Genomic DNA, 22,283 nt, shown 5'->3' with positions numbered 1-22,283 from the left:
GGGGAGGAGGGACTGCAGGAGGGCTCCATCACCCCAGATTACCCCAGTATGCGGCAAACTCCTTATCTGAAGACCCCAGACTCGAGCAATTACCCATATTCAGCTCCAAGTCGGGAAAAGGAGCCTTTAAGATACATGTGAAGGGGTAGAGGCGCGTGCATACAAATGCGACAGGTGGTCGTGAGCCCACCGGAAGGGCGGCGAAGTGGCGAAGGATGAGAGGCTCCCAAATGCAAACACACAATTTGTTTTTTAAAATGCTCCGGGGCAGTTTTATTTATTTATTTATTTATTTTTATTTATTTATTTATTTATTTTGTTTGCTGTTTGTGGAGGATAGCTCTGGTAAATCCCTTCAACGTCCCCCTTCCCTATTACACTTCGGGATGGGGGTTCTCAGTAGCGATTTAGCGTGACGCAGTCAAAGCTCGTTTTGTTTATGTGGATGGTGACGCAGTAGAAATAAGGGTCTCGGCGGTGCACTGCGGAAAAAATCAAGCAAAGACCCCTACGCGGTACTGTGGATGCCGCTGCGGCGGCCGCGCAGATAGGGGAGGGGGTGTGGGGCTTACCGGAAGACCCCCTACCTAGAGCATGCCTCGGACTTCTGCCTTCTGGGGAAGGGTAAAAGGCGATTTGGGATGTGGTTGGTGGCCGATTTAGAGTGGTCTTAAAGACTAGACAATCCGATTCGCACTAACCCACCAAACAACCGTGCCGCGGCAGTAACAGCCACTGAGACTCGCGGCTTCCGGCCTCCGGAACCTGCTGCCGATTCGGTGTTCAGTTCATCTAGCCCCTCTCCAAATCCTTGTCAGCCCCCCTGTCAGTCCCTCTCTTTCTGGTGTGAGTACCGTAGAGCAGATGATGCACTTTGAATTTCAACAGTCCACCCAAGCGGCATTAAGCACAGGCTGCACGCCCCTTGCGGTGCCGCGGTGGGCTCAGAGCCGCAAGAGGTAAACAGGCGCACTGCCCGGTGGGCTCAGTGAATTAAATATAAAATGCTGTAGGGATGGGGTCTAGGCAGGGGCATTCATTTTTGCTGTGTTTTGGATTTTTTTTTTTTTTTTTTTTTTTTTTTTTTTTTTTTTTTTTTTTTTTGCTGCTCTTAGATCAGAGCCTGTAAACGGCACGCGCACCGCGGTTATGGCGCGAGGCATACTCCTTTGTTGCAGTGCAGCTAGGCAGTGGGCAGGTGTTTGTCTGGCCTGCAGGACCCTGGGGGAAGAGACAGAGTGTGGAGTGGTACACGGGGTGGATTGCTGCAATCATGCACCAGGTAGATGGCTGTATTGCAAGACACATGCGGGTGCACCGCGGCAAGCTCTAATTATCCGAAGTCTAACATATTCCTCTTCTCACTGCAGGCTCAGCACACTACAGACTCCTGCCTACATCACCCACGTGGTCGCCCCGAGTATAGGAAAGCAGACAAAGTGGACCCCTAGAAATTCCTGGGACCTCCCGAAGGCGTGTTACCTCAGCTCCACGGTTCGACACGGTTCGACACACTTCATGCCGAACACTTTGAACTTTGGTCCAAAGTTCGGTCAACTACCCCCACGCAAAATGGCGAAACAATTTGAACACACACTGAATGGTCCAACTGGGTCTCAACCACCAACCCACTCCCCTCCGACCCCAGCGCCAGGTCAGCTATTGGGCTGGGGTCACGCCAATCATGGATTCTTGGCGAATGAGCAGGGGGCTTCAGACCGGAAACCGGATATGGGTGGGAGGTCCAAAAGGGGGCGCCGCGTTGGAACGCCCAAAGAGGTTGTGCTTGCTGGGTTGGTGGGAAGCGGTTGGCGGGCGGGCGTATGGCGGCCAGGCCTAGAAGGCCACGGTCGCCGTGAGTGCCTTGAGGGTTAATCTTTTTGATGCCATCAATCGCCAAGGCCAAGTGGGAAGGTCGGGGTCCCCCATGGACCATCCCTTGGGCTCATGATGGCGGTGGGCTAACACACTTCACAGAGCGGGCTACCGCTGAGGCACCGTGAAGAGGCATTTCCAGGGCCTGAAGGTGGTGATCCAGGCCCCTGGAGGGAGAGAGACGAGCAGGACAAGATGGACAGAGTTCATTTCCCAGGGATGCTGAACCCTGCACAAGGTGGAAGGTCAGTAGACGCTGAGGTTGGAGACCCAAGGAGACCGCCACGCGGATTTCTTGTGCTCCCCAGGCCTCTCACACCCAACCCCAGAGCACCATTCATCGAAAAATGGGTTCAGGTTCTCTTTGTTCAGACATTCTTAGGAGCTGTGGGAATCCTTTGTTCCACATTCTTTCTTATATCATGCTTCTCTGACTGGGAGAAAGATCCAGATCATGCCAATCTACTTGCGAAGGAGCAAAACGGCGTGAAAATGGAAAGAGAAGCCCTCCAATAGGAGGGTTTGGAAAGACCGAATGGAGAAAATGGCGCCTCGAAGGTTCTCCATAGAAAGATGTCTTGACTATGAATAGTAGGGGCGGGGCGGGGCGGGTACACCTTCACCTATCTGGAACAAAGAGTCCAACAAAAGGAAATGTGGGGCCTAGTTGCGTAAACGATCGGATACCTTTGCTCCTGTAGAAGCAGTGAGAAAAGGGGGGGGGGGGAATGGATGGGTTTTCTTTGGAGTCCATGGAGCATCCGGGCTATTTTGGCAGGAAGTGAAGAGGAGGAAATGGATTAGATGGTAAAAGGTGTGTTTTCCGCCCCTTTGCAGATGAGGATTTGAGTCAAGTATTGGAAAAGGCAGAATCAACATGGAGGTTGGTTCCGATGAAAGGAACAAAGGAAGGGGGGGTGTACACAAAGGGTTGCAACTGCGGAAGTCCCTTAAGGAGAGACTCAGACACAATGACAAAGAGAATCAGGAGGAGTTCCCGGGCCTCCTGGAAGCTCCTATGTCAGATGGGTCACAAAAGGCGGAAGAGTCAAAGACTAGGACCTGGTTGTGGACACTGGGAACTGCATAGGGAGTCAGGGAGGGGCTGGTGTGGAGGCTGTCTGTTTGATTTCAACATGGCAGATGTGAACGGAAGATGGACGGTTTGAGGGAGATTTTTACAACCTATTTCTGGGAAGGAAAGGTCTGAAGTTTAGAAGGGTAGAAAGCATAAATTCAAATTGGCAATCAACCTTTACTAGGATTTGAGATCATCGTCAAATCAGATAAAAATTCTCCAGGGAAGGGATATATTTGATGTGAGAAGAACAGTTGGAGAGAGAGCAGGGAGCAAATGCTCCAGGGGGCAAATTGGGGAGCAGCTCCTGCCAGCACCCTGGCTTCTCAGCTTCTGCACTAGTGACTTGGGTTGGGGTAATTCTCTGCTGTGGTGAATGCCCTATGCGTGGCAGGATATTAAATGACGTCCTTAGTCTGTACCTGCTAGATAGCACTAGCATCTCCTTAGTAGCCATAATAAAAATGTCCTCATATTTTGTCCAAATATCTTCTGGGGTTCAAAATCACCCCTAGTTGAAAAAAAAAAACTGAGAAAGAATCCTTACACTTGACTAAAAACCACTTTAATTTAAATTTATACTAGGAAAAACAGCTCAGTGCTTAATTCTACTTAATTCTAATCGCCCCCCACCCTGCTCTCATTTTCCTGTAGTGACTGAGCAAGGAACTAAGGGCTATGGGTCCGTTGTATCCGTGGCTCAAGAAGGCCCTGCAGGGAGCCGGGCGTTTGAGACGCTGAGCAGCACAAAAGATAACTGGATGGCCTGGCCAAAGGACTTGGGGAACCCAGAGTGGTAAGAGCTGGAGGTGATCAGCATGCAGGTTGACTGGGGTCACCTCGCTGTGCTGGGCTGTGTAGTGAGCTCGTGAGGGCTGGTGATTTTGCTGGCTTGGTACAGAAATGTGCGCCTGACGCGGGTGGGAAGAATCGACTTCGGTTGTTGGTGACCACCTGACCAGGGCCTCACCCCTACCAGGAATGAGTTTTTTTAATGGTCTCCCATTATAACTGTACGCTAGCAAGGGATCTTTTTTCTTCCCTTTTGTGTATGTACATGCTTGTGCGTGCGCATGTGCCCGGCAGGGCCTGGTTTTGTCCACCACGTGGGTTCCGTGAATCAAGCACCTTTGTCTGCTTAACCATATCACCAGATCCCTAGCAAAGGATGTTCAGATACCTTCCCTGTTCCAGTTGACTTTGTAATGGGGGGGGGGGGGAGGTAAATGTTTAGAGGTGTGAGTAAAAACAAAGAGTGCAAGCTGACTCCAGTCATGAAGCAATGGAAGAGGAAGTCAAGCGCGTGAGTGCCCGAAGAAGGGTAAATAGGTGTGAAGGACAAAAGCCAAGCTCAGGGTCTTGACTTCATTCACATGAGGAATGTGCCAGAGTGAAAGGCTATAGGGAGATAGTGCGTCAGCTGGGGAACAGCATTGGCTGTACAAAAAAAGAATGGTAAGTATTGTTCATGCTTCCATTAGGCTCCAAGGAAGGTCAGCCTGCTCGTGCAGCTGGCCCAGATGCTCAAGTGAGAATCTGATGTCCTTTTGAAAGTAATGCCAACTGAAACTCCCTCAGCTTCATTAACACCTGAAAACATGTGGTCCCCCTTTTCTGTGACACCCCAGGCTTTTAAAACTTAGGCTCCTGGTGTGTGTTTGTGATCAGCAAGTATATTTATACTTATGTTTTAGGATTTTTTTTTTTTTAACTGCCAAAAGCCCAAGGCCCATCCAGATATCAAGTAGCTGCTACCGACTTTCTTGATGCTTCCCTGTAGCCACAAAAGAAAGCCAAGTACAAAATGCCCCTTGGGAGGAAGAGAGGGTAGAGTGAACAAGAGGGAAGGGAGCAGAAGCCAGGAAAAGCAAGCCTATTGGTAGTAGGGTTCCTTTTGGTTTGTGGCTTTGGGGAAGGCGCAGCCTGGAGGGGAGCCTTCTCTGCACATAGTTCATGTTTGTGCCATTGGTTTTCAGGTAAAGGAGACTGACACACAAAAGGGAAAATAAAAAAAAGAATTCAGGCGACCACTACGTTTCTAAGCTTCCCAGTGACAAAGGTTTTCTGTGTGCTTCTCTGAGTAGCAATAAGACTTAGAAGCTGTTCAATTAATTACTGTTCAATTAAGACTGCTGCAGCCCCCTTCCCCTGCCAGCACCTCCACCAGCATTGGCCGATGGAGGCAGCAGCAAGCAGCTTACTGCTGTCTGCAGAAGGGGCTGTGTGGCTGGACTGTTTCAGGCAAATGCTAATTAAAGGAAAGATGCCTTTAACAGATAGGGCAAGATATTGGACTAGGGACTGATGTAGGGTGGCTGTTAGGGGGATGAGATGATGTTTATTAATACAGCCCATCAGCTCTGGATGAAAAGCCCTCATAAGAATTCAGGCCCCTCACTTAGGATTGTTAGCAATGGTTCAGTCACAGCAGCCTTCTTTGTGGAAGGGTCACCAAGTTGTGCCTTAGCCTGTCATGCTCCTGCTACTTGCGTGTCCGCACAGGGTGTCCACATGGCGCTATGGTTTCTTTGTGCAGAACAGCTGAGGATGCTACAGAGGCCATTAAGGGAGAAGTACCTATGCCGAATGAGAGAAGGCACCAGGGGAAGGCTGCTAGCAGGGGGAGTGGGGGTGGGGTGGAAGGAGTAGGGGATGGGGGTGGGGTAGAAGGAGTCGGGGGTGGGATCCCGGAAGGTGGGTTTAGTGGAAAGGCTATTTAAGATTTCTGTAACTCTTGGTGGAAATTCCAGGCACCCTGAGGGCTTCTGGGGCCTGAATGCTATTTGAATTTAAGGGGAATGGTGTATTTCACCTTCTCACACAACCTCAATTACCCAAAGCAGATTTTCCTAACAAAGTCTAATTGGAGCAGCAACATAAGCCAGGACACTCAGACAGCTCTGGCCTGGGGGAAGGGAAACCTGCCAGCTTTGGCAGACCATCAGTCTTTGGGTCTGCACTCACAAGTCTGAGTGGGAGCCTCAGAAGCTGGTCTTTCTAGAGTCAAACCCAATGCTTAGATTTTAATTTGTTAAACAAGATTACTGGCTTTTAAGTGTTTCTGGTTGATGAATTTGAGGCATTTGTATGAAAACTCCATTTTGTAGATGAAGCTGAAATTCCTATGCTAAGTCTGTGAGACTGTCAGGGGACAGTGATTTCAGGGTGACTGACTGTCTGAAACCCTCGTTGGTGGCCATTTGGGGCTATTTATTAGGGGTGACACCTGCTCCTTGTTGCACCTGGTTTTAACCCCCTTCAGTTGCCAGAGACTTGTAGCCAGCCATATCTGACTGTCTTCAACCTTGTTCTTCCTTATCTTTGCAAAATACTTTTGCATAGCCATAAATTTCCTGGCTTGTAATCTCCCTCCTTTTCTACACCTCTTCTGGAGCTCCGCCTGGGTGCCTCAGAGCTGGTCTTTACTCCCTGTAATCTCACCACACTTTTTGTCATCCTCAAATTTGTCATCCCAAATTGCTGCCTCCAGCTATCCCGTGTTATAGCTTGAATTAACCCTGGGGCAGCTACATCCCCTGGCTAATGTGTCATGTGCTCACCCAAAAATAGGTCCGTAGGAAAAAACATACAGGCTGTGCCCACACTTGGAGCAGGGCAGACAGCCTCCTGGCTCCACGCAGAATAGTTTGCAGTAGAGGTGCCAAGCTGCCAGCGCCCTAGGGTGCCCTGCTTCTGCTGGGCTGAGCACTGTGTGGCTCTACAAGGCACTCTTGGGCTTGGGAGATCCAAGTCACTAGGTCATTTACTCTGGCTCCCCGGCCATGTGAACTGTCTTGCCTCCTGGTTGTGGGGGAGGGGGCTCCTTATCAAGGAGATTTTGAGAAAAACACTAGTAGTATTTGACCAATTTTTTTAAAAAGTCTGAAAAGGGACCAAAACATAAAATAAACTGTGATAGTATAGTAAGCCAGTCACTTCATTTGCATTTTGGGGAGAAGTGTTTGCTTTGTTTGCCCCAGGCAATAGAGCCAAATTTGGCATGTGTATGTGCATGAGTGTTTGTGTGTGTCTATGTGTATATTTGTCTGTGTGGTGTGTGTGTGTGAACTTAGCTATTACCAGACCTTGCAACATATAAAAGATGACGTACTGAAATTTTGTGGAGGCAGGAACCACTAAAGAAATGGCTGGAGAAAAGCCCTTGGGAGGGAGATAATGAAAAGTAAGTGAAAGACTTGGCCTGTCCCTAATCAGAGCCTCTGGGCAGTTGTCACTTTAACTACACTTGTCTGTCGCTGTCTCCCATACTTTATAGCTAGCGTTCCCCATGGGTTTGTGCCATACCAGGTTCTGGAAGGTTCCTTCTAGACACTAAAAACAAGGAGAGAATGCAGGAAAAAGAAAGCCACCACCACTCCCAACATTGATGGGTGCTCTTAAGAATGCACCCCCCCCAACACAATGAATCCTACATTCTCTACCTGCCCTCTTAAATATTTTTGCCATGAGCTGAAAAGCATATTTGATAAAACTGATTTATTAGACCAACACAAAACAGATTTCTTCACAGCTGGTGTCTTTTAGTTAATCACCATTTGAGACTTGGGACTTCATTAGGGCTAAAGTCACTGGTTTACATTCCTCAAGCCATAGGGTCATTTTGTTCAGCTAGTGCGTTTTAGAAGAAACTGAAGCAGAGGGACATTAGGGAAGACTGAAGCCATTAACAGGGTAGGGTAGCGGCAGTCTGGGCTAGCCCAGTGTCTTCTGCCTTTGTGCTGTGCTGTCTGGGTTTGGGATACAAGGCTGATGAATGCCACAGCAGGACATTCTATCCCTCACTGGGGTAGGATTAAAGGTGTAACTTGAGTTTCCCATCTTGTTTCTGGGCATTATTTTAGAGGGGAGAAATATTTGAGTTGACGTATTACATCACTGGTCTCTGGCCCTGCTGGGTTTGATTTTCATGATTTGTGTTTGTGATAGGTTGCCACTCTGCATGCCCCGTACTGTGGTCACTGCTTAGTGACAACAGGGAGAAATTAAGTAAAATCCATACCTTTTTTTTTTTTTTTTAGAACTTTATTCTTAACCAGTACTGATGTTTCAGGTTTCTTGTTAATTGAGTACGGCTGCTAAAATGAAGGCTCAAGAGTCAGAGGTTGCAAACAGTTCCAATATAGAAGAAGCCTCGGCTTCAGGTGCATTAAAATGGAACAACAGAAAACCTTAGAGGTTTGTTCCAGAGTTTACATCCCGCATCTCAGTTTCCAATTCTCATAAATAGAGCTATAAGTTTTATTGGTAAACTGAAAAAATACTTACATCTGGGTTTTGCCATCACATGGTCTTTGAACTCTGCCACATAAAAGAAATTAACTTAAATTCAGTGATCAGCGCACCCTCCCCCTCACAGAAGCAAAGTTTTTCCGTTAAGCAAATGATTAATGAAGAATCTTAAATGTTATGGCACATAGTTTTAACTAGCTTTGCTGCCGATGCGCCCCCCCACACACAAACACACCCATGGCAGGGGTCTACTGGTTTTCCCAGGGCATGTCTCCCTCAGCCACTCTACCTCTGTTAAAGGGAAAGCCAGCCCATTCAAATGCTAACCCCAGCTTAACAGTGTGAGACAAAGGGCCATTTGGGAGGCTAGGGAGTTGGGAATGTTTAGGAACCTACTAAAAAAATCCCTGGAAAAGGAAAGAAAGTAGCTGAACCCCAGTGAGTGTTTGGAGTCTGTCTCACAGAAAGTAGGCTTGGAATGTGTGCTACACTCCTGTGTACCTCCTGGGCTTTTTCTCATGAAGTCAGAGATACACTAGGGAGGGGGTTGGCTGTGCTGGTCGGCAGCAGGCTGTGCTGCAAACGTGTCTGCTGCGGAAGATTACTGAGAGACGGCAAAATGCACGTTCCTATTTGGGTGCCCCGTGTGAGAGCCTGGCATACTAATCAGTTAGGCTTTGTTGTTGTTTTGTTTTTTGTTTTGCTTTGTGTGTGTGTGTGTGTGTGTGTGTGTGTGTGTGAAGACAGGGTTTCTCTGTTTGTGTATGTGTGTGTGTGTGTGTGTGTGAAGACAGGGTTTCTCTGTTTTAACAGCCCTGTCAGTCCTAGAACTAGAGACCTGGCTGGTCTTGAAGGCAGAGTTCCGGCCGCCTCTACACACCCCTCCCCCACCCAGTGCTGTGATTAAAGGCATGCGCCACCAAGCCTGGCTCTGGGCTTCTTTTTAAAGGAGCGACGTAGGTGAGGTGGGGGCACTGGGGACTGAAGACCCTTTTAAAATTGTATTCATCCAGCAATAAAGGCAGTATTCTAATTTAGCTAATGAAGAACCTGACTGATGAAAACACTTCTTCCCGATGGAGAAAACACGCTGAAAAGCGCGTCATCTCCACCTGTTAACTAGAAACCTGTTGCTTGGTAAACTCAATACATCATAGATAAAATGGCACCTAACGTCAAGAAAACGTCACCATCATCGTTTCATGTTGTCGAGAATTTTAACTTCGGAAAGATGTATTTTACTTAGGCCACTTAACGCTTTCAAACCAGAAGCCCCCACTTCCTTTCCACAGGCTACCCGCGCATCCTCTACCCACTGCTAACAAACTGCTCCCCTTTGTGGACCAAAGACGCAATTAACCGCAATGCGCACAGCCCACCCTCACTTAAGTTATGGGAACTGCGACGCCATCCCAGGGAAGAGGGGAGGTCCTGGAAGGAGACTATGTAATGCGTTCCTTCTAGTACCATTCTCCTCTTAAGAGCGCAGGAGCCCAGCCGCCTTTGATTTCAAGCCTTGAAAACGCATTCCTTAACCAGATTTTCCTAATCATCCCATCAAAGTAACTCAAGCCGCCGCATGACCAGACGCGCGCGCTTAAAAAAAAAAAAAAAAAAAAAAAATGTTTCCAAATGGGTGAAATGTAGTAGGTGCGTTTTACTTTTTATCGGCATTTCCGCCTAAGGTTGGAAAGGAAAGGATTCCAAGGTGTGTTACATGCTTGCGGCCGTTTGGGGACTATCACCGGCGATCTCCCCTCAGGTTACGGATTCCAAATACAGCCCCACCCGAACTGAAGATGGCCAAAATGGCTGTAGCGTGTCCTCCCTGCCCCCTCTCGGTCCTAAGCGCAGGATCCGACTTCTTCCCAGCTTGGGAAGTGCCACGATCTTTGGGGACGCCTTGGAAGGTGTCCAGGTGCTATCCACGCCCCCCTTACTCAGCCTATACCTTGATCCACTTTATCTTTCTGCCCAAGACCACTTGGTATGGCTCTCATGCCTTCTTCCCTGCCTCTAGGGCCTAGGCGCACAGCCCTGGACCTCTCCAGACAAGTCGGATCCGCCCAACCAGCGGCGCCAAAAGGTTAGCTGCCTGATGTGATCCTGCCTGTGCTGCCAACCCGGCTAGCCCAGAAGAGCACCCGGAAAGGTCCCTGTACCTTCACTGTGTGTCCTCCAAGCACCACTCACTAGCAAAAAGCGCCTATCAGTGCGGGAAGGTTGGCTAGGGCGCACGGGAGAGGTGCGCGCGCTCCTTTTCACGATCTCTGGCCTCCACAAACCTCCAGAGGTGAGCGGTGTTGGCCAAGACTGCTTGCGCGGCGTGGGAGGCACTGGCTCCAGGGTCCCGCAGCCCCCAAATTGGCCATGCCGGGACCCGATTTCCAGGCCCTGCGCCGGCTGAGCGCACGTGCGACTTTGCTCTGGAGCTGTAGGCTCCACAGTTCTCATCCAATCCCAGCGCAGTTAGTTACTTTCCGCGCATTGCAACAGTGTAGCTACCGTGCCCCAGCTCTCAGATCGCCCAAGTTGGCGCGCGCACCTCTGCACCGAGCCCCATGGGCTCTAGCTAAAGCCAACTCCAGCGTTGAAGACTAATCTTTCTAGGCGGGAGGGGGGTAAAAAAACGTAGAAAACAAGTGACTTACCGTTGCCGTTTAGGTATGCGGCTCCAAACCTGGGGCGCGCTCGGAATTCAGTGTCGTGCACCGGATGCCAGCCCGGGGACCTCAGGTTGTCTCCAGCGAGGCGCCAGGAAAGCCTCGCCGTCCAACAAACCTTTGGCCTCCCGAGCGCCCCTGGGTGCCCTGCAGAAATTTGAGGAGCCCTCTCTCCTTTCCTGGGGTGCGTTTTAGGCTGATTAGTGGACAGCGCTCCCTTCCCACCTCTCCCCCCACCTGTCTAATTCCTCCCACCTCACTGTCTCGGGTCCCCAGTTTTGTCAGGGCAACTAACCTTTATCCATGAAAACCAGGAGAATCTGGACGGAGTCACCCATTAGTGACGCCGGATGGGGATGGGCCCCTTTCTGGGAGGGGATTCCGGGGACTGGTCGCGGCGGCGGCGGAGGCGGGCGGGCCTCCTGGTCTTGCAGCGGCGGGGCTGTCTGTCCTCCTCCTCCTCTGACTCCTCGGGGTCTAAGGGCTCGCGCTGGGGCTCCTCCCCCTCGCTTGCGCTCTCGAGCTCCTGAGTGGTGGGCTGCGCACGACTCGGGGAGGCGTGGGCGCTCTGTAACTTCAGAGCGTGCAGACGCTGGGTGAGAGACTGGTTGAAGGTGGCACCTCGGGGGCCGCGCTCGTCCTCGGGTTCGGTCTCAGGCTCAGTTGCGGGGGCGGTATCAGACTCGCTCTCGAATTCGGTCTCGTACTCGATATCAGACTCGGACTCGGTTGTCTCGGACTCGGTCGTCTCGGACTCGGTCGTCTCAGACTCGGTCGTCTCAGACTCGGTCTCCGACTCGGTCTCGTAGTCAATGTCTTCCAACCCGGGACACTCAGGCTGGCGGGCCAGCTGAGGCTCTGGCTCCTCGTGCTCGTGATCAGACTCAGATTCAGGGGACTCGGGGAGTACCTGCGCAGCGGCGGCGGCGGCAGCGGCGGAGCGGTGGTGGGCGTTAAGGAAGCTCCGACGCTGGGCAGCACGCTGCTGGGCACGGGCGTTGGAAGTGGCTAGGGCGCGGAGCAGAGCAATGGAGCAGGAGAGCCAGAGGAGCGCGGTGGCAGCCCGGCGGCCTATGGGCGGGCACAGGTCGTTGTAATTATGGCGAGCTCGGCGCCACTGCTGAGCCCGGGACCTGCGATCCATTCTCCTAGGCGCTCACCGGGAAGCCGACTCACCCTCTGGCTCTGCAGAGAGTGGCCCCACTGCGCAAGAACTGCTGAAGCCGAAAAGGATGAACCTTATGAGGTGAGAAGCTGGGTCCGGAGACCCCAGTCTCACCTCGGGGTGAAAAGAAGAAATTCACCTACCTTCAGGACCACTGAGAACTTTCTAAAGCTCCGCGCCTCAGCTTGCGTCTGTAAGTAAAAAAGAGGGATAGGTAAAGGAGAGAGAAGGGTTGTCTCCTCTGGGGCTCCTCTCGCTAAGTCTCAGACTCTAAAGTCTAAGACTCCGAGAGGTGCCTCCACTGGTCCTCTCGTCTGGGAGAGGACAGAGGAGACTGAGGAGAGATGGGGCAGTGAGGCTCTATAAAGTTGCGCGGACTTCTGCCGGGCATGTGCAGTAGGGAGGTGGGGGTGCCTCCCCGCTAGCTGCGCGGTGGCGCAGAGCCCATGGTGCAGACCCTAGTGGGCCGGCAGGTGGCAGGCGGGAACCTTGTTTGAGACAATTTGGCCAAAGCGTTGAGGTGGGGGTGGGGGTGGTGGGGGTGGGAGGATGCTAGCGAGTTCCAGCGAGCGAAGCGGAGCAAGATATCTACAGGTTAGCGGACTCGAGAAGGAAGGTAAGTGGATTTCTCCCGGGGTTTGTCCCACTCCTTAACTTATCCATGAGCATAGGCCTTGAACAATTGAAAACTAGAACACAAAATTGCAAATATTTAGTGGAATGAGGGTCCGTACATGAGTATTAATGACCCAGCACTAGGCATTCTCTGAGGGCTTGATGGTTTGCGGGATCGGAACCTCAAGAAGCGGTTAACCGCGGCAAAGGTGGTTCATTTTGTCAGGGTTTGTTACAGTAACTAATTAGAACAGCTTCCGGAAAAAGTGCACGGTGTCGACAAACAAGCCTTCCCTCAGGAAAGGCCCCCCGCAGCTGTTGAGATAGGAGTTTGCGAGGCGATGGTTGACAAATGGTGGACTCTATTCCAGTGAGGTGTGTTGGAAGACCATAGGAAGCTGAGGGCGTCCAGGAGAAGGCCCTAGAGCTGATACTCTCCGGGTGGGTTTTTGGGGTAGTCACTGAGCACAGATAGATAGATTTCAGCTGAGAGGGAGGGTTCAACCAACACACTTGAGTCCGGACACAGGAGGAGCTCTGTTCTAGGTGCTGAAGACAGCAGTGAGCCCGAGTAGGTCTTGGATTAGAGAAAGAGTATTGAGGGGTCAATGTACCTTAACCAGTGCTTCAACTCAATTCTTCCAGCATCGTTACTTCATGCAGCTCAAATTCTACATAAGGAAAACAGATGCATCAACCAGAACATCATGGTAGGGGGCGGCCAGAGACCACTAGATCGTGGTATTGGACTCAGAAAGCTGAGGAATCGGGGGTAACTAGTCCTGCTTCTGAGCCCTGGAAAACCTGATGAACACGGTAGGTCTGGGAGGGGATGGATCATGTATCCCTGTAGTGGGAAGTTCTCAGATCCCACCTGTGTGTGACCGCTGCTTTTGGGGGGGGGGATGCAAGGTGGTTGGGGGGCATTTATCTTGCCTTGTTTGTTAAATGTGGAATGCCTCCCCCCCCCCCCCCACAAAGACAAGCAGAGCTGTGTTCCTGGGATGCGGGAAGTCCCAGCAGGGTTATTTTACACGGAACACACATGTCACAGGTTGGGCTTTTTTTTTTTTTATTTTATTTTCTTGAGTCCATGTGAAGAAACTGGAAGAAGAGGTGCTGCCACTTCTTCAAACTCTCCTACTCCCCTGGGGTTCCTTCCTAGAGATGGGATTCTCAGTCATGTCCTAAACGGGTGCTGTCCATAGATCACTTAGCCTCAGACCCTCAGCACCAGGCTGCATTAAAGCTTCCAGATGCAGAGTTAAGGGCTTAGCAAGAGCCTAGCTACTGCTCTGGATGGGTTGAGGATTTTGTTTCTGTCTCTTAGCTGTGTCTGCACTGCATCTTGTGGTCCAGCAGTTCATGTGTTAGCCTAAAAGGCTAACTGCTCTGCTAGAGCAGGTTTGGTTTAGCAAAGCTCATTAAAAAAAAAAAAAAAAAAGGAGCTGTATTCCAGCTGTGCCCTGCTGACTCTTGTGATACTGCTTGGGAGACCCTGCTCAGAGCTGCTTAGTTTTGAGATCTCAGATCCCCTTTCTACCCTGCTTGATGGGGGGTGTCTGAGGGATCTGACCACTTCCACGTAACTACCTCATTTTTTTCAATTAGCACAGCTCTGCCAGCAGCATATGGTGCACAGAGACATTGGTCAAGCTGATTTTAGGGCACATTGAGGGAGAAATCAGGGTTGTGTGGGTGCTGGTAAATGCCCATTTGATGGAAACTGATGCCAGCTGTCACCAGTAAGGTAGGTTATAGTTCTTCAGTAGATGGAGGAAAGTGCTTCATTTTTCAGGTGGATGCTTTATGCCTGTAACGGAGATGGCAGCCCAGAGCCGATTCACTAATACGAATACACTGAGATTGACTGCATTATTAAAAAATATGCATTACATAATACATATTTTTTGGACCAAGATTCTGCATTAGCAATGCTCTTTCTTTGCAAGATGCATTTTAATCAGTCAATGGACATTTAACAAAATACTGCATTTTCAAGCCCCAGTCATATGTATAGTTACAAATTCCTTTCAGCGTGTGTTCAGCATAGGCTCCAGGAGGAGCGGGGCTGCACTGAAAGACAGTTCCATCTTGCACTTAGTGCCGAGGTCGAGCAAATGGATCTGCACAGAAAATGCTCTTTAAAATGCATTATGTGCATGACTTTAAAAAGTGCTTGCTGCAGAGTGAATTTCAAAAGGAACCAAGTGGGTGATGAACGACCTCGGTTGTTACCAGGCTAAGGAACAAGGGGCTCTGTCTGTCTGCTGGTACATAAAGTGTGGTCGTACATCACCTTCGGGCTCTGTCAGAGGGGGGCTCCTAGACCAGCTGGACAGGAAAGCAGTTTCCAGTTCATTACAGTATAATACAGGGGGCTTTATTTGGATGTATTGTGAGGAGGGCTGTACTGTGGAAGACATTTAGAATCACTTCACATAGCTCCAGAGGGCAGAATGAGAACCTGTGGGTGGTGTTTACAGATAGGCTTCAGCCCATGGAGGAATATTCTAGCAATCAGGGCTCTGAAGTGGAATGTGTTCTTCCTCAGAAACTGTGCTAGGTCAAAGGACAAATGACCACATACTGGAGATGTTTCCATGGTGCTCATGAACCCGCTAAAGCTAGCTAGAGCTAAAACTGAAGATCGACAGCAACCTTCTTTAGATGTTGTCCCCTGGGGGAGGGGGGCCGCTGTAGGAGAGGGGTTGGGTGCTCAAGCCTTTCACTCTACTTCTGTTTCAGAAGACTTTGAAGGTGCCTGCAGCTCAGTGACAGAAAGGAGTGTTTGAGTGACAGCTTTGAGACTACCCAGGTAACCACAAATGGACCCAGTGGCCTGTCTTGGAGCTCGTGTACGTTGGCAGGGCTCTGAGGTTCTTTGCTCTACAACATTCACATTAGTCAGGCCCATCTATTAATTGCATTGGCCTTCTTTGCCTCCCCTCCTGGAGCTGTCTCGGAAATTACAAATGAAATTGGCTATTTAGCAATCACGAATTGAGTCACTTCTATGACCAAGATGCTATTCCTGGCATTGTGGGGAGATCGAAGTAAATGCAGATGAACAATCCCTGCTACCCAGTAACACGCAGATCAATTTGAGATGCCCCCCATTAGTAACAACAGACTACCAGTGGGCACAGAGCAATAACTTCTGCCCTGGCAAATGAGCAGGGGAGGGAGGCTGAGAGCCAGACTTGAAGTCACAGGTAGAGTTCTTCCAGTTTCTGGGTCAGTGCTGGTTGTTGTTGACCATTTGTCTTTTAAAACCTAATCCAACCTTGAGATTTGGGTTTTTTTTTTCCAAATTCATAAGAAGATTGTTTCCATTCTACCTGCTCCCGTGTCCAAAGCAATGTGCTTGTTGCTCTGGGCAACAGATGAGTCGCATGAGTCTGCAAAGGCTCGAAGGCTATTGTCAGAGGTCCTACAGACACCAGCACATTTTCCAACATGAGACTTAAGATAGAGGCTGGGTTCTGTTCTGCCTAGCAAGCGGGTACAATCGCTCTTGAACATGTTTTTTGGACAATCATTGGAAAGGACTATTTTTGGAGATGGAGAGCTTTTCAAACTTTCATTTGGAGAGAAATGAATTGAGGGACTTTGAAGTACTCCCCACCCCTCACTGTGGCAATCAGCCAGGAAGGCTCACCCCTACTGGGAATTTGGCATGGCCCCTCCCTCCTGTTCTCTGAGGGGACTAGGTACAATTCGGGAACATTTGGTTCATCTCTCCAGGGTGCTATTTTGCTATTACTCTGGCTGCACTGATCTTCACTGGCTCTCACCAATAGAAATGGTGAAAACTCCAAGATCCTGGTTTTGTGGTTTAGGGGGAAAGGCCAGCTAGAGCTAAAAGCAAACAACAGGGGAAAAATAGCCATCTTTAGGGTTCTGTCCTGACCATCCTTGGGCTTATCTGTACTACTCTTGTGGGGAAGAAGGTGGGATCAGCCCTGAGGAGGCTTAAAGTTGCCCCTTCTTGCCCTCTACTCTATACAGACACACACACACACACACACACACACACACACACACACACACACACACAGAGTTCCTTCTGTCTTTCCATCTTCCGTGGAATGAGTTGATTTCTAAACTCAGAAGCCAGAAAAGTGCCCAGTAGCTCCTTCTCTCATGTACAAGCCCTTCTGAAAAGGAGCCTACGTGTTTGGATTTTGGCCCTGGAGCTCGTGAGCCCTGTTTTAATACTGCAAAACCTCAGGCTTCCCAGCCTGGAGGTAGTTAGCTAGCCCACTCCTCTCCGGTGTGTAAGAAGTCACTACCCTGGAGCTAGTGTCTCCGGTGGAAGTACTGCTGGTTGCTGGGGACCTGGCTGGCCAGAAGGTCCTTGGCCCCCAGCTGTGCCTTCGTCTGACTTTCCTGAGTCTCTCGGTGCCCCGCCCCCACCCCAGCTTCAGCCACCAGCACGGACAGAGCCTGGGAGTTGTTTTCTTCTTGCCTGAGGTAGTGACTCACCCTTCAGACCTGGGGGAGGGAGCCAGGGAGCGAGGGATCCTCCATCTCAGAGGGGAGAAAGAAACCCTTAGTGGTGTCATGGTTCAGGCTCACGCTCATAGAATCCTTTCAGCTTGAGCTCTTCAAACTATGATTAGACCAATTTTACATGTCTAGTCACTGAGGCTGCAGTCGATTGGGACTCTTTCTATATGTGCAGAGTGAAGTGGAGAATTGAGGCAATTATCTCAGGCAAATGAGTCTGTGCTCGTAATCAGCCTGTCCTGATAACTGGGCAAAATCGGCCTCGTGCACAGAGCTTTGCTTTGAGTTAAAGAGGAGTCTGAGGTATTTGTTTATTATTTTTCACTTGGCTTTGTTTTTCAAAGGTAGTCTAGTAGACATCCTATCCTGCCCTGTGCAGTGGTCGGGCTATACCCTCTGCCTCAGGGCTCAGTATACTACTCAGACGTTCTAGGTTCCCTTTAATCTGCCTTTGTCCTTCCAGTGGACACCTTTCACTGTACAGCACACTGAGATCTTGAGCCAGGTTACTGATCCTCGATGTTAAGGTGACATCATTCCTAATGGGACCCATGAAGACTTGGCATAGCACACAATGAAGCCAAGGGGATTAAAGTGTAGATTGTAGGTCCAGAAATGAAGACAGTGCTCCCAGCCCTCACTGTCGTGATAAAAAAGCGTTCATTAGTTGTAGGCCTTTCCTCACGTTGCCCATGGCTTCCCACCTGGCCCCTCCATCATCTGTGATGAAAGGAGAAAGAGCCAGGGGGCCTGGATGGGTAGGAGCCAGATGAAAACATCTCCCATGGGTTCCCTGAGAGCCACTGTCCCATGGGAAGACCCCATAGTACCTACTGGGTGCCCACCTGACAGATAGCAGGTGGTAGACGCTCCTGCACAGCCTCCCTCCCTCACACTATATGCATAACTAGAGAACATTGTGGGGTTAATTAGCTGCCGCGGCGTGATTTTGACTGCAAGTGCTCTAGGACTGGAGAGCTTGAGATGGACCTTGGGAAATTGAAAATTAAGAAAGACTGTTTTTCTCCAGAGCCAGGAAGTCTCCATCTTGTCCCTTTGAAATTGTCTGATCTGTTATTAAAAAGAAAGCATGGAAAAGGAGAAAGAGCCTTCCTTGTCAGGGCTCAGAAGATTTGGAAAGACATTTCTGCCCTCTGAGTGTTGATACATCATGTGATCTGAAGTTTTTTTTTTTTTTTATTGTGATCTGGTTTATTCCTATTGAGTTTGTTAAATTGTATGTCTTCCCAATGCTTCCCTCACTTGGTTTACAGCCCAACCATCATTGTTTTATGCTGAGTTTTAAGACCTGCCAGAGCCCGTGCCGTCTTCCCGGATACTGTTTCCTAGCTCTTTGATAGTTTTGCCCATTTATTTTCCTATACAGATTTAAAAACCATTTTTATTAAGTTCTGTAATGACCTTGGTGATGTTTTGCCTGGAACTGCATTCAGTCTATAAATTAGACGAGGAAGCTCTGTGCTCTCTTCTGCGTTTAGTCTTAAGCCTGGAGTCTGGTCTCTTCATCTATTCAAGTCTTTCCCACATTAAGACTTTTATTTCCGTATACAATTTGAATATAAAATGTGGCATTTGATGCTTGAAGAGACGGCATACGTAGGTTTCTCAGGCATTTGATACTTATGTTGCTTTGTGAATGGGCTGTCTGTTTTTCATTAGGTTTTCCGGCTGTTTATAATGTGTTTATGGGATGATATTGATTTCTGTACATTTTCCTCATATTCTGCTCCTTCAGTTGTCTGGTTGATGAGGTCCCTGGTCGCTCCCAAGTGCGTGCTCAGCCGACTTTTGGAGGCAGCAGTGGAGGGCTCAGCTCTACCACAGATCGCCCAGGGCAGGTCTAAGGGGAGTGGGGATGGTACTCTGAGCTTTCACCACCGAAATTGAGTTGGGGAAGGCACTCACCCTGACTGGGGCTCCGCAAGCCTCCCACCTTTTGAGATTTTGTTTTTGTTTTTGTTTTGTTTTGTTTTTTTCCTTTTTAGAAGAATAGAAGATGATTGTTAGAAGCTTGAATGGGCTTGTTTGTTTTGCTTTAAGTTTTGAGGTATTTTAAAAATAAGTAAGAAATGTTTTTTTAAAAAAATCAAACTGAATTTTACCACTCCCCCAATAATTTAAAATAGAGCTGGTATTAGGACACAAAGAGAGCCTCAGCAAATCTAGGAACTTAGTCGAATTCCTTGCATTGTATCTGCTGATGTTGTCAAACTACTGATTAGCAGGAGAAACTATAGAACATTCACAAACTCAGGAGATGAAACAGCACACTTCTGGGTGATGAGAGAGGCGAATGAAAGACTAAAGAGGAAATCCAGAAACTCCTAGAAGCAAGTGGAAATGCAAACACAGCAAACCCAATCACTGGCATGTAATGAAGCAGTTTTAAGAGAGAATTTGCAGCTCGGTATTTCCTTAAGAAAGAGCAGGGCCAGAAGGGGGCTTTTCAATCCCTGGACCCACGTGGTCAAGTTGTCCTCTGACCTCTGTATATAGATATGTGTGCATGTATGCATGCAGGCACGCACGCGCGCCCCCCCAAATAAATAAATAAATAAATAAATGCATGAATAAATGTTTAAAAAGAACCCTCGAAATTCTAAATGAGCAGCTCTGTGATGCATGTCAGGGCCTTAGACAAACATGAACAGTAAAAACCAGAATGAGTAGCCAAGAGACAGTTAGATTGGAGCAGAAGCCAGCAAAACAGAAGTGTTGAAAATACAAAGAATCAATGAAACAAAGAGCTGGATTTTTGAAAAGATGAGTAAGATTGGCAAGCCTTTAACCAAACTAACCAAAAGAAAGGGATAGAAGACCCAATTAATAAAATTAACCCTGCAATTGGAGACATTACACAGAAGTGAGGAACTAGGCAGGTCACATGTACATACTACCTTCAGTACATATATTCCACTAAACTGGACAATCTAAAGAAATGGATTTTGAATTTTCTTTTTGAATTCAAAAAGAAATTTTGATTTCTAGTTCATGTGGCTGACTAATATTAAACTCAGATGAGATAAATAATTTAAACAAATCTATAGCAAGTAGTGATATTGGTACAGTAATAAAGACAGTCTCTTGACTGTGTGAACCCTTTATTAAGCAAGAGAAATGGGGAATACAGCTGGGTATGTGATAGCAGTACCCCAAGTCCCCCATGCTGAGCATCCTTCTGCATTAGCCTGTGGGTTTAGAAGTACTCTTGGGGCCCACAGGAAAAGGTATCAGATGATGCAAAAATGTCTTAACCTGGCCCACAATGGAGACACTTGGATGGAAGTAGAAGAAATGTAATGTCAAGGAGGCCACCTCAAGGGATACTTCACATTACATCCAGCTTGTTGGACTTGCACAGAAGTCCTAGGGCTGGACGGGACCAGAGAGATCAAGTCTTAGTCCCCCTCACTTTACAAGTCTGTGGTAAAACTAGCTTGTAGGCTCTCTTCCTAGTCTGAGCTCTGTCTGAAGTTTTCGTGCATCAAATGAAGAGTCTTGGAGTGGAGACGGAAGGTGAGCCCAGGGCTCAGATGCCAACCCTCTTGATAGCAGATCTATTTTTTGTCCACAACCAAATGGACAGTTCAGAGTTTCACATTCCTTTCTTGATCACTTTAGAACTGACATTCCACTGGCTCCTTACTGAAGAAAGCAGGAGCTAGAAGTGCCTTGGAGGCTAGAAATAGAACCATACTGTGCCCCGGATAGTCAGGCCTAGCCAAGTCCACACGATAGCCAGAAGGACATGGCTAAGGTGAAAGCCAATGTAGTTTAGTGACATTTTTTTCTGCTGGCTATTCAAAATCTATATCTAGCTCTAAAAGCACCAGTTATTACTTAAACTGGGCCCCAAACTGTGGAGTTGAGGTACAAGAAAGGTGAGCACCTGCTTTTTCTCAAAATGTCTGCCCTGTGAACTCATGGCAGGCCAGAAGGTCCACCAGACACATGCAGTTGTCTAAATGATATGTACTATCTAATAACTCCACAATACCATGCAGAGCTAAGGCTTAAGTCACTTTGTGCCCAGAGTCTCTGTGCGTGGGAGAGTGCTGGGATTGTTTTCTTTGCCTGTGGGGCTGGGGTGTGACCTTGGTTTAATCACTCTTTAGCCATAGAGAACTGTTGAAAGTACCAACCTGTGTTTCAGAGCTTTGCTGTGAAGGAAAAGGGAGAGAGGACATAGGGCGGGGGAGGGGGCGGGAGGGGGGTGGCTGTGTTCTGGGGAAGGAGGGGGGAGTGGTCATTTTCTTTCCTCTAGTCTTGGTGGCTGTTTGCAAACCTTGGTGGTGACCCCTGGAGTACCCTTAACAGCACTCAGAACAGGCACGCACCCCTCATCCTGTGACACCATTGAAGCCCAGAGGAGACCTCCCATGCTAATCCTGGATCTAGACATTTGAAGCTGGGAATAGCCACAATTGAAAGAATGCTTTCCAGTTTAGACAACAAGGTGCCTGTCCCCAGCCATTTTTTAGTTAGTCACAGTGTAAGTAGGGTTACCTTATAAATGCCATGTGACACTCTAAGACACACATGAGTGTAGAGTGTGTGGTGGTAATTATAGCAAATAATGCTGTCTTGTTGCTTTTGATGCACTGAACAGAGAGTAACTTCCCTCACCCACAACTCCTTTACTTTTAGCCTTTGACTTTTCCTTTTTTAGCATTCCTTTGTGTATGCTGGTGCGCACATGTACAGAGGTCGAAGGACAGACAGTCTGTGGATTCTTGGAATGGAGCTCAGGTTGTGAAGCTTAGCAGTAATCACCCATACTGGCTGAACCATCTCACCAGCCTTCTTACAGCTTTCAGACCGGACTCGAGTGTGTGATCAGGTAGTCTGCTCTGGGGAGTGTGGGGTGGGGGGGTGGGGGGGGTCCCGTTCCAATAAGTTGAATTGCAACCAGGATAAATGACTTGGACCTATTTTCCTTCCTTGACACTTGCCTCCCAATAATACACAGACAGAAGTCATCGTCTTGCGGGACTTGGATGTGACATTTGCTGTCACTGTGCATGTTTACATTGCAGACAAAGCAGCCTTATCATAAAGAGCTTGCCCTTGCCCTCGGCCTCTAGTGAGCTGCTTCCCAGAGTGC

The 22,283-nt window shown here is 48.8% G+C and overlaps 1 protein-coding gene and 1 long non-coding RNA gene across 2 annotated transcripts; one reads left to right on the top strand and one right to left on the bottom strand.

Moving 5' to 3' along the window:
- Nucleotides 1-1,763: 1,763 nt before the first annotated feature.
- On the top strand, nt 1,764-22,025 carry LOC131910032 (uncharacterized). The gene is made up of 6 exons (XR_009378968.1): nt 1,764-2,120; nt 3,608-3,749; nt 12,019-12,224; nt 13,292-13,462; nt 15,395-15,464; nt 21,849-22,025. It is a non-coding gene; the product is annotated as an uncharacterized LOC131910032 (long non-coding RNA).
- LOC131910031 (neuroendocrine secretory protein 55-like) lies at nt 11,204-12,010 on the bottom strand. Its single transcript, XM_059262031.1, has one exon. It carries the CDS (start codon nt 12,008-12,010, stop codon nt 11,204-11,206), a length of 807 nt encoding a protein of 268 aa, XP_059118014.1.
- Nucleotides 22,026-22,283: the final 258 nt, after the last annotated feature.

This window comes from Peromyscus eremicus, chromosome 4 (genome assembly GCF_949786415.1).
Source record: "Peromyscus eremicus chromosome 4, PerEre_H2_v1, whole genome shotgun sequence".
Classification (NCBI taxonomy): domain Eukaryota; kingdom Metazoa; phylum Chordata; class Mammalia; order Rodentia; family Cricetidae; genus Peromyscus; species Peromyscus eremicus.
Note: the sequence above shows the minus strand (reverse complement) of the source record. Positions and strands in the feature narration are given on the sequence as shown.

Excerpts from the sequence above, each read along its gene's own strand:
- LOC131910031 (XM_059262031.1), bottom strand. The coding sequence starts at position 12,010 with ATGGATCGCAGGTCCCGGGCTCAGCAGTGGCGCCGAGCTCGCCATAAT.